General features: G+C 35.8%; 1 protein-coding gene across 3 annotated transcripts in view; it reads left to right on the top strand.

Moving 5' to 3' along the window:
- The window catches only part of DNAH8 (dynein axonemal heavy chain 8), a 364,549-nt gene that overhangs the window by 32,160 nt on the left and 314,097 nt on the right, over positions 1-18,292 (top strand). For all 3 annotated transcript variants that reach the window (XM_072833179.1, XM_072833178.1, XM_072833180.1), the window contains exons 6-9: positions 6,433-6,622; positions 7,109-7,272; positions 12,602-12,778; positions 13,554-13,667. In XM_072833179.1, coding sequence (XP_072689280.1) covers positions 6,433-6,622; positions 7,109-7,272; positions 12,602-12,778; positions 13,554-13,667 — 645 coding nt within the window. The remainder of the gene's footprint in view (positions 1-6,432; positions 6,623-7,108; positions 7,273-12,601; positions 12,779-13,553; positions 13,668-18,292) is intronic.

The following is an 18,292-nucleotide window of genomic DNA, read 5'->3' as shown; positions in this document are numbered from 1 at the left end:
TTCCTCTGTGAAATTCCTGTTCATGTCTTTTGCCCATTTCATGATTGGATTGTTTGTTTCTTGGCTGTTGAGTTTAATAAGTTCTCTATAGATCTTGGATACTAGCCCTTTATCTGATATGTCATTTGCAAATAACTTCTCCCATTCTGTAGATTGTCTTTTAGTTTTGTTGACTATTTCTTTTGTTGTACAGAAGCCTTTTATCTTGATGAAGTCCCAATAATTCATTTTTGCTTTTGTTTCCCTTGCCTTCATAGATGTATCTTGCAAGAAGTTGCTGTGGCCAAGTTCAAAGAGGGTGTTACCAGTGTTCTCCTCTAGGATTTTGATGGATTCTTGTCTCACAGTTAGATATTTCAACCATTTTGAGTTTATCTTTGTGTGTGGTTTAAGAGAATGGTCTAGTTTCATTCTTCTGCATGTGGCTGTCCAATTTTCCCAGCACCATTTATTGAAGAGACTGTCCTTTTTCCAGTAGATAGTCTTTTCTGCTTTGTCGAATATTAGTTGACCATAGAGTTGAGAGCCCATTTCTGGGTTCTCTATTCTGTTCCATTGATCTATGTGTCTGTCTTTGTGCCAATACCACACTGTACACAGCTTTGTAGTACAACTTGAAATCTGGCATTGTGATGCCCGCGGCTCTGGTTTTCTTTTTCAATATTCCCCTGGCTATTCAAGGTCTTTTCTGATTCCACACAAATCTGAAGATGATTTGTTCCAATTCTCTGAAGAAAGTCCATGGTATTTTGATAGGGATTGCATTAAATGTGTAAATTGCCCTGGGTAGCATAGACATTTTCACAATATTAATTCTTCCAATCCATGAGCATGGAATATTTTTCCATCTCTTTATGTCTTCCTCAATTTCTTTCAGAAGTGTTCTGTAGTTTTTATGGTATAGATCCTTTACCTCTTTGGTTAGGTTTATTCCTATGTATCTTATGCTTTTGGGTGCAATTGTAAATGGGATTGACTCCTTAATTTCTCTTTCTTCAGTATCATTGTTAGTGTGTAGAAATGCCACTGATTTCTGGGCATTGATTTTATATCCTGCCACACTGCCGAATTGCTGTATGAGTTCTAGCAATCTTGGGGTGGAGTCTTTTGGGTTTTCTATGTACAGTATATGTCATCTGTGAAGAGGGAGAGTTTGACTTCTTCTTTGCCAATTTGAATGCCTTTTATTTCTTTTTGTTGCTTGATTGCTGAGGCTAGGACTTCTAGTACTATGTTGAATAGCAGGGGTGAGAGTGGACATCCCTGTCATGTTCCTGATCTTAGGGGAAAGGCTCCTAGTGTTTCCCCATTGAGAATGATATTTGCTGTGGGCTTTTCATAGATGGCTTTTAAGATGCTGAGGAATGTTCCTGCTATCCCTACACTCTGAAGAGTTTTGATCAGAATGGATGCTGTATTTTGTTAAATGCTTTCTCTGCATCTATTGAGAGGATCATATGGTTCTTGTTTCTTCTCTTGTTGATATGATCTTTCACATTGATTATTTTACAAGTGTTGAACTAGCCTTGCATCCCGGGGATAAATCCCACTTGGTCATGGTGAATAATCTTGTTAATGTATTGTTGGATCCTATTGGCTAGTATCTTGTTTAGAATTTTTGCATCTGTGTTCATCAGTGATATCGGTCTATAATTCTCCTTTTTGGTGGGGTCTTTGTCTGGTTTTGGAATTAAGGTGATGCTGGCCTCATAAAATGAGTTTGGAAGTATTCCATCCCTTTCTATCTTTCAGAACAGCTTTAGTAGAATAGGTATTGTTTCTTCTTTAAACGTTTGATAGAATTTTCCTGGGAAGCCATCTGGCCCTGGAATTTTGTGTTTTGGGAGGTTTCTGATGACTGCTTCAATTTCCTCCCTGGTTATTGGCCTGTTCAGTTTTTATATTTCTTCCTGTCCCAGTTTTGGTTATTTGTGATTTTCCAGAAATGCATCCATTTCTTCTAGATTGCCTGATTTGTTGGCATATAGCTACTCATAATACATTTTTAAAAACATTTTATTTGGTATTGGTTGTGGTCTCTCCTCTCTCATTCATGATTTTATTAATTTGAGTCTTTTTTTCTTTTTAATAAGGCTAGCTGGGGATTTATCCATTTATTAATTCAAAGAACCAACTCCCCCCACCCTTTTTTTTTTTAATCTGTCCTGTAGTTCTTCTGGTCTCTATTTCATTGGGTTCTGCTTGAATCTTTATTATCTCTCTTCTGCCTGGTGTAGGTTTGACTTGCTGTTCTTTCTCCAATTCCTCTAGGTGCGAGGTTAGCTTGTGTATTTAATTTTTTTCCAATTTTCTTCAGGGAGGCTTGTATTGTGATGTATTTCCCTCTTAGGACTGCTTTTGTTGTATCCTAAAGATTTTGAACAGTTGTGTCTTCATTTTCATTAGTTTCCATGAATCTTTCATATTCTTCTCTAATTTCCTGGTTGACTCATTAATCTTTTAGTAGAATGTTTTTTAACCTCCATGTGTTTGAGTTTCTTCCAGGTTTCTTCCTGTGATTGAGTTCTAGTTTCAAAATATTGTGGTCTGAAAATACGCAGGGGACAATCCCAATCCTTTGGTATCAGTTTAGACCTGATTTGTGACCCAATATGTGGTCTATTCTGGAGAAAGTTCCATGTGCACTTGAGAAGAATGTGTATTCAGTTGCATTCAGATGTTCTGTATATATCTGTGAAGTCTATTTGGTCCAGTGTATCATTCAAGGCCCTTGTTTCTTTGGTGATGTTCTGCTTAGAAAATCTGTCATTTACTGAGAGTGCCATGTTGAAGTCTCCTACTATTAGTGTTTTATTATCTAAGTATCTCTTTACTTTGATTATTAATTGATTGATATACTTGGCAGCTCCCACATTAGGGTCATAAATATTCATTATTGTTCGGTCTTCTTGTTGGATAGACTCTTTAAGTATTATATAATATAGTGTCCCTCTTCATCTCTTGTTATAGTCTTTGGTATAAACTCTAACTTATCTGATTTGAGGATGGCTACCTCAGCTTTTTTTTGAGGACCATTTGAATGTTAAATGGTTCTCCACCCCTTCATTTTCAGACTGGAAGTGTCCTTATGTCTAAAATGAGTCTCTTGTAGACCGCATATAGGTGTCTTGCTTTTTTATCCAGTCTGATACCCTGTGTCTTTTAATGGGATCATTAAGCCAGTCACGTTCAGGATAACTATTGAAAGATATGAATTTAGTATCATTGTATTATCTATATAGTCCTTATTTTTGTGGATTGTTTCTTTCAGCTCCCTCTTTCTTTTACAGGGTCCTCCTTAATATTTCTTGCAGGGCTGGTTTGGTGGTTACATATTCTTTCAGTTTCTGCCTATCCTGGAAGCTCTTTATCTCTCTTTCTATTATGAATGACAGCTTTGCTGGATAAACTATTCTTGCTGCATGTTTTCCTTATTTAGTACCTGAATATATCCTGCCAACACTTTCTGGCCTTCCGGGTCTTTGTGGAGAGGTCTGCTGTTAATCTGATATTTCTCCCCATATAAATTAAGACTCTCTTGTCTCGTGCTGCTTTAAGAATTTTCTGTTTATCTTTGAAATTTGCAAGTTTCACTATTAAATATCAAGGTGTTGACTGGTTTTTATTGATTTTTTTGGGGGGGAGGTCCTCTCTCAAATATGAATGCCTATTTCCTTCCCCAGATTAGGGATGTTCTCAGCTATGATTTGTTCAAATATACTTTGTGGTCGGGGATCCCTGGGTGGCGCAGTGGTTTAGCGCCTGCCTTTGGCCTAGGGCGCGATCCTGGAGACCTGGGATCGAATCCCACATCGGGCTCTTGGTGCATGGAGCCTGCTTCTCCCTCTGCCTATGTCTCTGCCTCTCTCTCTCTCTCTGTGTGTGTGTGTGACTAAAAATTAAATCTTAAAAAAAAAAAATATATATATATATATATATATACACCTTGTGGTCCTCTCTATCTCTCTCAGCCTCTTCTGGAATCCCAGTTCAACATATATTCTTCCTTCTCAAGCTATCATTTATTTCCCAAGGCCTTTCCTTGTGGGCTCTTAATTGTTTTTATCTTTTCCTCAGTTTCCTTCCTTAGCATCAACTTGTCTTCTATGTTGCTCACTCTCTCTTCCACCTCATTAACCCTAGCAGTTAAAACATCCAGTTTGGATCACATCTCAGTTAAACTATTTTTAATTTTGGCCTGATTAGATCTCAATTCTGAAGCAATAAAGTATCTAGAGTCCTTACACTTTTTTTCCAGAGCCACCAGTAACTTTCCAATTGTACTTCTGAATTAAATTTCTGACATCAAACTTAAATCCCCTTTCTGTAGCTCTGTGGCAGAGAGTTTTGCTTCTGATTCTTTCTTTTGTGGTGAATGCCTCCTTCTAGTCATTTTATCCAATGCAGAGTGGCTGTATAAATGAGCGGAGTCAAAAATATCAATCACAACCTAAGTAAAATACACCCTAGATGATTCTGAAGAGGTCAGAGACCACAAAATAAAAGAAAAAGGAGAACAGAACAAAATAAACCAAAAGGACTACTAAAGTGAGAAACAAAATTTAAAACATAGTAGTAAAAGGAAAAAACCAAAAACCAAAAATAAGGGAGTGAAAAAAAAGAAATAAAAGGGTGGGGGGATGGTGGTGGTGGGGAGAGAATGTAATCTCCCTGAGGGGACCTAGAGCATGATCCCCTTGGTTCTGAGTGTATTTTGTTCTATATATTAGAAGATGCTCAATCCCAAATTTATATAAACCAGGAATATTTATATAAAGACTCAACATCAACCATAATAACATAAACAAGATATGTTTATATCTTGTATATCTACCAAAATTAAATTGAATGCATTGAAGGGAATCCAGAAGTGAAAAATATATCTAAGACATGTAATTGTAGAAATATGAAAATCAAAAAGGAAAAAGTTAAAAATGAAGAGTGGTAAAATATTGTAGTTAAGGTGGGAAAAGAATAAAAATATTGGAAATTTTTAACCTGATATGAAAACGAGTTGTAATAATAATAATAATAAAAGGATCCTCTAGTTCTATATACTATTTTCCCTCAGTCCTGGAGCTTTCCAGCCCTGGTTCATCAGTAAACTTGCTCTTCCCCTGTTCTTCCATCTGTTCTTCTGGGGGAGGGGCCTGCTGTGCTGATTCTCAAGTGTGTGTGCCTGGGCAAAGGTGCCTAACCCCTTGTCAGGTGTTGGCTCAGTATGAGCTGTTTATCCTATGAGACCTTTGTTTCCTAGAGGGCCCGCCTCTCCCAGGTGCAATGTGAAAAGAAGAGGGGAAAAAAAAAAAAAACCCGGCAGTGGCCAGGTTTCCAGCTCTGGATTCGAGCTCCCCACAAGTAACTAACCACAGTCTCTCAGTCTGCACTGGCTCAGATGCTCCTGGGGGCAGGTGCAGGTGCACTGATCTTCACAGTTGCCAGATGCCCAACGGCAGGAGAGTTCTTACTTTCCTATGCCCTCTCTGCTTCTGCCTGTCCCAGGAGGAACAGAGGATAGCCGGATTTGTCCCCTTTGGCGCCCTGGGATCCAGGCCCCAGTGCTGCTGCTGGACCCACACTCCTGGGGACCACCTTTCCCGAAGGGAACAGAGGACAGCCCGCCTCCATCTGTTGCTGGGCTCTAGGGTAAAGGGAGCTCTGGGGCTAGCCTGCGTAACTGTCAGACATCTCCCAAATGCCCTGGAAGGCTGCGCACATCAGCCCTTTACCGAGATGGACTGTGGTGCAGTGAGCTTTGTCCCAGGTGCCCCTAGTCTTATAATGTCTCCAGGGATCTTGATGCTTCACTGCCCCTCCTGTGATTCACCTGGCTAGTCGCAGGTTCCCCTCCCCCACTTTATTTCTTTCTTATTTTTTTCACCTTCCTACTTTGTTAGAAGTGAAAATTTTTCTCTCTGTAGCATTCCAGCTCTTCTCTCTTTACCTCTCAGGTTGAATTCGTAGGTGTTCAGGATGTTTTTAAAGATAATCTAGGTAAGTTTGTGGGGCCAGATGAGTTGAGGACCCTACTCTACCACCATCTTGCCAGTCTCTCCACCCTTTCCCTATCCTGATGGAGTCTTTCTCCTCCCATTTCCATGGATAGAGCAACTCTCCACTAAGAACTTTATGCAGAAAGCTCTGCTTCATTTCCTTCATGTTGTAGAGGCTCAAGGCCATGCCTCCTTCCCTAGGTAGGAACTGAAGCACGGAGGAAAGTGTCATCTTGACCAACATACATGTGAGTGGTTAGAATGGAGGCAGAATATAAATTTGCTGATTTTAATACTCTAATTTTCATGATCACTTAAGTTTTCCATAATAGTATAAAAAAGCATTGTCTACACTCATTGTAATGTGAAATAAGTTATGATTTCCAGTTTTTAAATGGGGTTAGCATATAAAAATCACTTTTGAAAACCTCCCTTTCAGGAAGTGTTATTTACTGTACTGGACGCATCAACAGGAATCCTAAGTGGGATTAGGAATATGCTATCAAGTATATTTCTGCCAGCTATTCTTGCAACAAATAATTGGGGTGCTCTAAACCACTCCAAGCAAGGAGAATCTGAAAAACACATTTTCACCGAAACCATCAATAGATACCTTTCATTTTTAGATGGTAAGTATAAAATTTAAAATTAGTAAATTACTTAAAATGAGCAAATTAACTATAAGATATGTTATTAAAGATAAACATTAGAGGAAAAACATTCCATCTTGAAAGAAAGTGTTAATCAAAGTAATTTATGAGACTTAGAGGTAAGAGATCAAGTCATTAGAATCTCTCGTTTCCAGGGATTTTTGCCAGGAGTACGATACAGTTTTTTCCTTCCATTGTAGTGGGAAGATTCTATTCCTATATTATTAATGAAAAATTTCACCATATTTCACAGTATTACCTTATTATTAGCTCTTTTAAAAATACATATTTTTATTACTTTATATTATTAAAATACATAATATTAAAAATTATGAAATCACAATCTAATGATCAATTTGTACTATATTGCTATAAAGTATTAGATCTCTGACTTTTGAGTAATTATTGCCTGAAATCACACATTGACATTAAACACCTCTTCCCAATATTGTTTTTCTCCTTTAGGTGCTAGAGTAAGTATTGAGGGAACAGTTAAGTTAAAGAAGGTAGACAATATTGATTTTTCCAAGCTGCATACTTTTGAAGAAGTGACAGCTGCAGCAAGCAATTCAGAAACTGTTCGCCAGCTAGAGGAAGTGCTGATGACATGGTACAAACAGATCGAACAGGTGAGCTAACTCAAGTAATTACATCAGATAGGAGTCATGGTTTTCATCTGTGTCCTAGCCATTGCATTTTGTCCCTAAAGGGAAGAGGACTCTTCCATATTCTGTTATGAAACCTATCCTATTCTTGACTCTAGAGCAAAATCATTGTTATCTATGGGCCACTGAAAGTCAATTTTAAACATTTCTCACTTTTAAGGAGGGAACCACAAAAACATGGATTGAAAATGGAAAAAATGGAATGAAGAATTGGGAATAGCCAGCACTCATCTCCAATATTTTAAATATTGTTTATACTCTTCATAAGAGAAAGGAAGAGGATACAATGAAGTGACAGTGCTAGATGCTAATAAGTAGTTCTTTTTGATCAGTGGAATTGTCTGTGTTGACAAAGAGGTTCAAACTAGGCTTATTCATGTTGGTACTACAACTCTGTGGTCAAATAAATTTTCTCTGGCAGTAGGAAAAGCAGCAATAGGAATGAGACATATGTCAATTTTCTGAAAGCTGCCAACCTACACTACACATAATGCCCCAAATCAGGTACAATGTAATTGCTATAAACTGAAAGAGGACACTAGAACCAATTCAAAGATCTCTAGTTCATGAGCATAGGACAGTGGAACTAGAGAAGAAAATCTTCAGTGAAAACTAAGGTAAAAAAATCTTGACCAAGCAAGAGTTAGAGCATTTTCAATTTTACCTCTCTTAGAACGATGTTAGAAGGAAGGAGGTGCAGTTGGAATGGAAAAATTGGAGGACTTTGGAAACACCACTGGGCCCTGGAGTGGTGGCCACAGAATTTGTTCCAGGTGTCACTAGGAAATTGAATTGGGCAATTGAGCACTACAGGACTTCTATACTCACCTACTGTGTCACTGGAGGAAGCAGGAATTGTAACCCACTGTGGAAATAAGGCTGTGTCCTACACAGCGACTGAGGAGATCCAATTATTATGATCAATCAATACAGATTTTATTACATAAAAATGAGCAAACAAAAGAAAATAGTTTGAGATTTAGGGAGATTTAACAACTTGAAATAAGAAAATCAATTTGGACTATTGCCGCAGGTGGTTTTAATTAAGCAGAATCAATGCAGGAAGTGGAAAAGATCTTTAAAAAATTTGAACTGCGACATCTAAAATTAACCTTGACCCCCCCAAAATGAAATAAATAAAAAAAGAAACCTAAACCTTGACTTCTTGTCATACACAAAAGTTAATCAAGATAGATTGTAGACATAAATATGAAAGCTGAAACAAAAAATAGATACATGTAACAACATGGATGATTCTTTTTTTTTTTAACATGAGTGAATCTTAAAGATGCTTTGAGTGAACAAATCCAATCTTAATTAAGTAAGGTGAAAAATAAAACAACCTACAAATGAACCAGAACACAACATATGACTGACTATATTAATATGTTCTTAAGATACAAAACCCAGAAGTCATGAAAGAAAAAACTGGCATATTTGACTATTTAAAAAAATTAATAACTTCCATATGGCAAAAATTACAAGCAAAACTAAAAAGTGAATGACCTTCTGGGAGAAAATATTAGCATACGTAACAAAGAGTATCTATAATATATAAAGAACTTCTATAAATCATTAAGAATGGGCAATATAGAGAAAAAGAGGTTAAGGATAAGAGCAATGTCATTGAAGGGAAATATATGGAGATATCTGACCTAGGAAAAAATGGGGGGTACTTGAGAGTGTCATGATATCTTCCAATTTTTATTTGATGAAGTCTCATGTGAAATTAAACTTGCACTGTATGGCCCTAAGTGGCAGAAGTAAGACTAGAGTGTGATGGCTATAAGAAGAGTTTTAATTTTGAAATCAGAATAACTTTCTCACAGAATCCCTCCCCATAAAAAATGAAATGTGCTGCATTCCTGAAAGTATTCACTTTGAGGCTAATTACTATCTGTGAATAATGTTGTAATCGGAATTAAACATCAAAAGGGTTGTTTGATTTTGTTAATTTTTAAGGTCCATTTTCATTCTTTAATTCAGTTATTCAAGCTAAATAGACTTTCAGCCATGAAACTATGTCTAGTATCCTTTATTTAAGGAGATGGGGAAGATTGTGGTAAGATTAGGAAAGAGTTCCATATACTATGGTTAAAATTGAAGCAAGTAATTGTTTCATGTATTAAAGGAAGAACCTTCATAGATCTGAAAAATCAACTATGTATTTTACTTTGTATTCTTAAAACATTCCATCACAATTTATATTATGTGAAGTTATGGGTCACCTGGGTGGCTCAGAGGGTTAAGGATCAAACTCTTGATCTAAGCTTAGGTCTTGATCTCAGGGCTGTGAGTTCCAGCCCTACGTTGGGCTACATGGTGGGCATGGAGTCTACTTAAAAATAAATAAGTAAATAATGTAAAGTTATAAAAATAAAAAGTACAGAAAATAATATAACAGTGACTCCTGAAACAATGACTCCTCTGAGACTAAACAGATACTGTTTGCCACATTTGCTTCAGATCTGTTTTATTCTCACAAAAGCCTCCAACCCATCCCTTTTCCCTCCCTCTATATTACTCACCGTCTTGATGTTATTATCTCCTCTCATTCCTCTGAAAGATTATGCTAAATGAGAAAAAAATTAACTGCAAAATTATATCTAATGGTGTTATATCATTTATGTAAAGATTTTATTTTTCTTAAGATATTATTTATTTATTTATTTGAGAGAGAGTATGAGCAGGGGGAGAAACAGAGAAGTAGACCCCCTGCTAAACAAGGAATCCAATCCTGGGACTCTTGGATCATGACCTGAGTTGAAGGCAGACGCTTAACCAGAGACACCCAGGTCCCCCTACGTAAAGATTTTAGTCACAAATATATATTCTATGTTTATATGTAATGTATAGATATAGTTTATTTTTATATATAATTTAAAGCTTATGAATATGCAAATGCAATAAAATCATTCACGTAACTACTGTCTAATATTCCTATATAAAGAAATCAGTTTTCTATATGAATTTTTACACCTTAAAGACACATTTATATCATGTCTAATATCCTCTGTTTAAGGAGGTAAAGAGGTTTATTCATCCATTACCTCAGAAATCCATTCCCATTTCTTTCTTTTTGCTATTACAAACAATAATAATACACATTCAATGAATACCTTTATCCAGATCTCCTTTGCACATATTCTGGAATTTGTCAGTGGAATTGCTGAGAGCAGTATAGCTAGATCTTTATTCAGTATTACAAAGCCTCCCAAGCAGTGGTATATTAACTTATTGTATTTTTACAGAAGTGCATAAGAGTTCCCATTTCTTCAAATCTTTTGTTACACTTGGGATTGTTAGATTTTTAATCTTTGTCAGAATGTTGGGTGAAATATCTTATTTTCATTCCTCTGATTTCTTTGAGTTCAGTGGCTTAGGTTTCCTCTTTGTTGAGTTGTTTGTTCACATTCTTTACCTAGTTTTAGTTCAGATTGTTCAATGATATCTTACTGAAGTTTTGGAGTTTAAGTAATATTTTCCAGATGTTAATCCTTTGTTGGTCCTCATTGTGTCCTATTTTCAACTTGGTATGGTGTCTTTAGTCATGTAAAAGTTTTAAATTTTAATGTAAATTTATTAGTTATAATTTTTAAAAAGATTTTGTTTATTCATGAGAGACAGACAGAGAGAGGCAGAGACATAGGCAGAGGGAGAGAAGCAGGCTCCCTCTGGGGAGCCTGATGTGGGACTTGATCCTGGACTCCAGGACGCTCAACCACTGAGCCACCCAGGCCTCCCTATTAGTTATAATTAAATCTAGCTTCAACTTAGCTACCCTCCAGTGGCTAGAAACTTTGTGCTTTATGGATTTCATTTAAGAAAGTCTTGTTCAGTATTATGAAGATATTCTCTTAAGATACTAATTTATTCTAAATAGTGAAATATACAGAAATGAATACAATAAAGTGAACAAATTACTGTAAAATGAACACTCCTGTATTTTTTTTGTACAAGTTAAGAAGCAGCATTTCCAGCACCTTACAGTCCCCATGCAGCCCTCTTCCCAATTTTAAGTCCCTTTTCTTCCCCCTAGTAGTAGCCATTTCCTTGACAGTTATATTTAGTTGCATGCTTTTGCTTTATAGTTTTACCCTCATTTACTATATATCTTTTTAAAGCTTTGCCATTTTGTTTTTAACATTTAGGTTTTTAATCCATCTGGAATTATTTGTGTGTGTGTGTGTGTGTGTGTGTGTGTGTGTGTGTGCAGGGTATGAATCTGATTTTGTCTTTTTACATAGAGTTAGGCAATTGTACCCCCAAACAGCCCATTGTTTCCTAACACATTTTTAGTATCACTTCTGTTATATATCAGATTTCTAAATCCTACTTTCTATCCCACTGGTATACTTATTTGGGCTTTGCACTCATGTAATACTGCTTTCATTTCTGTAGTTTTTTATTAAATATTTGGCATGGCAAGTCCCTTTCTATATTTTTCTTCAAAATCGCATTGATTGTTTCTTGTTAATTGGTCTTCCAAATTAATTTTAAGACTAGTTTGTCCACTTTCATGAAAAACTGTATTGAGATTTTGATTAGTTTTCCTTAAGTGTATACATTAATTTAGAGAAAATTGTCATCTTTATATGGTTTTTTTTACATCCATGAACATAGTATATCTCTCCATTTATTTAGATCTTCTTTTGTATGCTGAAAGTAAGTTTTCTAGTTTTATTCACAAAGATATTGCACATCCTTTCCTAATCTCCAGATATCTTATCATTGTTGTTACATGTTACAGCAAATCCCTTTTTTTTAGAAGTCAGATTGCTAGATGGCTTGTAAAGAAATAGTACTGATATTTATGTATACATCCAGTAATCTTACTGAATTATTCACTTTTACTAATTGTAGAAGTTTATCTTTAGATATTCTTGAATTTTAAAAATGTGACAAATCATATCATTTTTGATTAAGCTATTTTTGTTTTTTTACTTCCAATTCTTATGCCTTTTGTTTATTTATCTTGTTAGGAGACTTCCATTACCAGATTGAATAGAAGTCGGTGGTGTTAGTAGCAAACTTGTCTTGTCCTTGGTTTTAAAGTGATATTTTCTAAAATTAAATCTTGAAGTATGAATTTTCTGTAGATATTTGGTAGATACTACTTATCATGTTGAAGAAGGTCCCTTTGTTTTTACTTTGCTAAGAGATTTTAATATTATTCAGTGTTGAAAGTTATCTATATTTTATTTGTAAGCTTCCTTTGAAAAGATGCAAATAATAAGGTTTTACCAAAGAAGAAAGTAACATTTCTATATTCTGTGAATTCTTTTGATTGCAGGTACTTATTGAGAGTAAGCAGATGAGAAAAAAAGCTGATGACTCAGGTCCACTCACTGAATTGGAGCACTGGAAACGCATGTCAGCCAAATTCAATTACATCATCGAACAGATTAAAGGGCCAACTTGTAAGGCTGTCATAAATGTACTTAATGTTGCACACTCCAAACTGTTGAAGGTAAAGGCATTTTTTAAAATTGTTATGTTTCCAAACAACAAACTGCAAAATTACCCTTTTTGAGCTGCTTCTTCACATCCTATATTGGAACCATGCACTTAGAAGTGTTAAACTTTGAATAAGGCTTTCTTATTTTCCACAACTATTTCTCACAGAAGAAAAGGAAATATAGAAATAAAAATTTATTTCTCAATATTTTCACTCCAATTTTGATAATAGTACTATTAGGTGATTGTCATTTATTTTTAATTTGTTTTTGAAACTGTGAATCAATAAAGGATCATGGAGGTAAAGAACTATATACAAAGTCAAAAGGAAAAAATATTCTCTTAGGATACATCTCCTGCCCATTATTCCAAGTTTGGTTTGATTCTTTCCAGGTCCTTTTCTTTTGCTGTATTCTTCTTAAAAAAACAAAACAAAACAAACTGTATGTAGCTATATCCTTCTATCTCTCTATATATATTCTATTGTCAAAGTCCCAAAATAATGTAATGTCACAAATAAGTAACCTAGAAAAGTCACTCCAGATAGAAGCAAGTCCATTTTAAGCCTACAGACAGGATGTTAATTACCAACAGAATGAGTCTTCAGCTTTAGCAAATCATTAAAAATATTTATAATAACCTTAAGTCTTAAATAATATAAGAAAAAGCTATATCATTCACATTTTAATATCAACTACTTGAGGGAAGATAGCTTGAATTTCTTGATTAAAATGAAATGCAGTGATATATTTGGATGTTTTATGATATTCTTACATATTTTTTCTTAGAATTGGCGTGATTTGGATGCAAGAATAACAGATACAGCAAATGAATCAAAAGATAATGTCAGATATTTGTACACTCTAGAAAAAGTATGTCAACCTCTCTACAACTATGACCTAGTAAGTATGCTTTTTAAAGTGTAGTTTGGAAAAAAACTCATTTAAAAATAACTGTGTAATATATATGTATTGGGAAATGTATACTGCAGACAAGTTGCTTAAAAGATATACTTTCCTGTTATATAGCTATCATAAATCATAAACTCATTTAAACCTACATTTAAATATTTGATATTATTATAAGTATGATCTCATTGGTGAATTAAACTAATTAATGCATTGATGCATAATAAATTACTCCAGAACTGATTGAAATTAGCTTTTACTACATCACAGTTCCTGTAGATCAAGAATCCAGGCATAGCATAGCTTGAGTGCCTCTGCTTCATGGTCTCTCATGAAGTTGCAGACCAAACTATTAGCTAGGAATGTGGTTTCATTGCATGTGGAGGCTGAGAGCTGGAGGGTCCACTTCTGAGCTCACTCACATGGTTGTTGGAAGGCCCCAGTTGTGCACCACATGAGCCTTTCAATAGGGTAACTTGCTTCCCCTAGGGTGAATGATCCTGGAGTGAACAAGAGAGAGTGCCCAACCAGCACTACCCTGATAACAAAGCACTACAAGAAAAGAAAGTTACATATTACTATTCTTGATGAATGTAGATGCAAAAATTTTCAACAAATATAAGCAAACCAAATTCAACAGCACATTAAAAGGATCATACACCTGACCAAATGGGAATTATTCCTGGGATGCAAAGATGATTCAACATATGCAAATAATACATGTGATATACAGAATAGAATAAAAGAAAAAATTGTGTGATCATTTCAATAGACGTAGAAGCATTTGATAAAATATAACATGCTTTCATGACAAAAACTCTCAAACCTGAGTACTGAAGGAATGTCCTTCAACCTAATAAAAGCACATATGGGGATCCCTGGGTGGCGCAGCGGTTTGGCGCCTGCCTTTGGCCCAGGGCGTGATCCTGGAGACCCCAGATCGAATCCCACGTCAGGCTCCCGGTGCATGGATCCTGCTTCTTCCTCTGCCTATGTCTCTGCCTCTCTCTCTCTCTCTCTCTCTGTGTGTGTGACTATCATAAACAAATAAAAAAAAAAAAAAGCACATATGACAAGACCACAGCTATCATACTCAACAGTAAAAACTGAAAGCATTTTCTATAAGATCAGGAGCAAGACAAGAGTGCCCAGTCTCGCCAATTTTATTCAACATAGTACTGGAGGTCATAGCTAGAGCAGTCAGATAATAAAAAGAAATAAAAGGCATTCAAATTGGAAAGGAAGAAGTGAAATAGTTTCTGTTTGTAGGGATGTGATACTGTATATGGAAAATCCTGAAGAATCCACCAAAAACTATTAGAACTAATAAATTCAGTTAAGTTGCAGGATACAGAATTACATACAGAAATTAGTTGCATTTCTATACATTAACCACAAAACATCGGAAAAGAATTAAGGAAAATAATCTCATTTAAAATATCATCAATAAAATACTCAGTAATAAATTTATTCAAGGAAATGAAAGATCTGTACCCTGAAAGCAATAAGACTTTGATGAATGAAAATGAAGACAAAAATAAATGGAAAAATGTCCATGTTCATGAATTGGAAGAATGAATATTGTTAAAAATTTCCATACTACCCAAATCCATCTATAAATTCAATGCAATCCCTATCAAAATTCCAATGGCGAGCGGCCCAGATGGCTCAGTGGTTTAGCGCTGCCTTCAGTCCAGGGCGTGATCCTGGAGACCCAGAATCGAATCCCACGTCGGGCTCCCAGTGCATGTAGCCTGCTTCTCCCTCTGCCTGTGTCTCTGCCTCTCTCTCTCTCTGTGTGTTTCTCATGAATAAATAAATAACAAAACAGAACAAAACCAAAGTTCCAATGGCATTTTTTTTTTCAGTAATGGAAAAAAAAATCCTAAAATGTGTATGGAACCACAAAAGACCCCCACTAGAAAACAATCCTAAGAAAGTAGAACAAAGTTAGAGACATTGCACTTCCTGATTTCAAACTATACTGCAAAGCTATAGTAACCAAAACAGTATGGTACTGGCATAAAAATATACAAATAGATCAATTGGACAGATACAAGAGCCTAGAAATAAATACTTGCATATATGATTAAAAAAATTGACATGGGAGTCAAGAATACTCATACATGTCATATATATAATAATAATTCATATATGTATATAAAATGTAATATTATTCAGCTGTAAGGACTCCTGCCATTTGTGGCATGTATGGACCTTGATAACATTATGTGAAGTAAGTAAGACAGACACTGTATGATCTCACATGTGGAATCTAAAAAAGTCAAACTCAGGGAAACAGAGAGTAGAATTTTAGGGTTGGGAATGGAGAAATGGGAAAATGTTGGTCAATGGGTACAGAATTCCAGTTGTAAATCAATAAGTTTTGGGAATCTAATGTATATCATGGTACCTTTTATCCTTTCTTTAGGTAGAGAGAGGAAGTCAAGGAAACCAGCATTTGTTGAGAAGTTAGGGCAGAGTTTCCCAATTTTGACTGGGTGTTGCCTCTTTTGTGAATCGTATGTATGCAGGAGAGTTGTTACCTGGACAGTTGTGGGGTTTTAAAAAATACTGTATTTATTTACTCATGAGAGACAAAGAGAGAGGCAGAGACAGAGGCAGAGGCAGAAGCAGGCTCCATGCAGGGAGCCCAGTGCGGGACTCGATCCTGGTACTCCAGGATCACGCCCTGGCCCTAAGGCAGGCGCTAAACCGATGAGCCACTCAGGGATCCCGACAGTTGTGTTTTTAAAGGTGTCCACAGTCTTAAAAACCTCTGGTCTTTTATTGAAGGCATTGTACCACATATTTTCCATGAGTTTTCATTCTGTTCACACAACAATCCTCATCTTAAAGACTAGGAAACTGAATTTGTGCTTTCTAGAGCTATAACTCATGAGAATGAATTTGTGTCTAGCATTCTTCGGCATTATGTGTCATTATTTGTTCCTACTTCTCTATGCTGCTCCTTCAAGGTATTCTCTAAGTTAAAATTCTTTCAAAAATAATTTATATTAGTGTCTGATACACATATTCAGCATTCTTCATTCTAATTTTTGAAGATAGTCAAAGCCTTCACATCCACACTGCCATTGGCTACATGGTTTGGTTGACCAAACTTTTGAGGGCAGGGTAAATGCTGGTTTCATCCTAGAGGCAGGGAAAGAGGAAGAGTCTATGTTCCATATCACTCAGATTTAGATAAGAGGGATGTGTTTAGGGGTGGTTCATTCCCATCCCAAGAGGACATCAGTAGCCAAGGAGTTTAATGTGAGTGAGGATGGAAAGAAGTGGGGTTGAGAGTCTTGGGCAGGCACAGTTCTTAGGACCATTCAGGAATCCATCCTCCATGAAAGAGAATAAGTCTTTTAATGATTCCATAAAGAGATGATGGATTTTACTTACAACTTATTTACACCCCTAGTACTAGAACTAGACTTCTGTTGGGGACCTTTTAAAAAAAAAATCTATTTTCCATAAGAACATGTTCTTTTTAGATGTTTATATATATAGGACCACGAGTAAAGCAAACCAGATTGTGTGGTGATAAAGAAATATGGCTACTGTTTAGCTCTCTCAGTAGCTCAATGACTTGATTCCCCAGCTTTACAGCATGTGCAATTGAAATTTGTGTCTAAGAAAAATCAGAATTTTCACATGTCACATACATTTGCGGTTACTCACAAGAGCTGACAATGCAAATCTTAAATACACACGTAACCAAAGCCTACTCTAGGACTACCTGCAAGTAGATTACAATATGAAAAATAATAGATGAGGCTCATATACCAAAATGTTAACATTTGTAAAGCATAATGATGGGTATAAATGATCATTATATTATTCTCTGTATTTTTCTATTTATTTAAAACTTTTCATTATAAAAGATAAATTCGGAAGTAAGATAAAATGTTTTTTATTGTTATCAAGACCTCTAGATATTTAGATGTACTAATTTCAGCTTCTTCATTGGAGAGACTTATTTAAGTTTATATAATTTTCAAATCTTTTAATTCTGGTGTTCTTTTAATCCTAGTAATTTAAAAATGTTATTCAATTGCTCTAGCCATGGATATATCTTTATTATTATTATTATCAATTATTATTATTATTTTGTTGTTATTGAGCTTTTTACATTCTCTGATGTGGGAATGGTTTCCACTTGTTGCATGTGCATCTGTTCCACTCTGCTATGACTCCTCCATAAGCTTCCTTATACTTGAATTTCTTCCAATATCCTCTGAAACTAGTGACATTCAGTAAGCTTGTTGAAAGGTAAATTGAATTGATTAGTGGAAATGAGTTCTAGTCAGATCTCTGTTTTTTTTTTTTTTTAAATTTTTATTTATTCATGATAGTCACAGAGAGAGAGAGAGAGAGGCAGAGACACAGGCAGAGGGAGAAGCAGGCTCCATGCACCGGGAGCCTGACGTGGGATTCGATCCCGGGTCTCCAGGATCGCGCCCTGGGCCAAAGGCAGGCGCTAAACCACTGCGCCACCCAGGGATCCCTAGATCTCTGTTTTTAACCACCTTTCTCATGATAAGCAAGTCACTTTACCCCTCAAGATAGCAGGTTTCTTCATCTTTAAAAAGATAATCTTGAACTATTAATCC

The sequence above is a fragment of the Canis lupus genome, chromosome 7 (assembly GCF_048164855.1).
Source record: "Canis lupus baileyi chromosome 7, mCanLup2.hap1, whole genome shotgun sequence".
NCBI classification, from domain to species: Eukaryota; Metazoa; Chordata; class Mammalia; order Carnivora; family Canidae; genus Canis; species Canis lupus.
The sequence above is the reverse complement of the archived record's forward strand: the minus strand, read 5'-3'. Positions and strand labels throughout refer to the sequence as shown.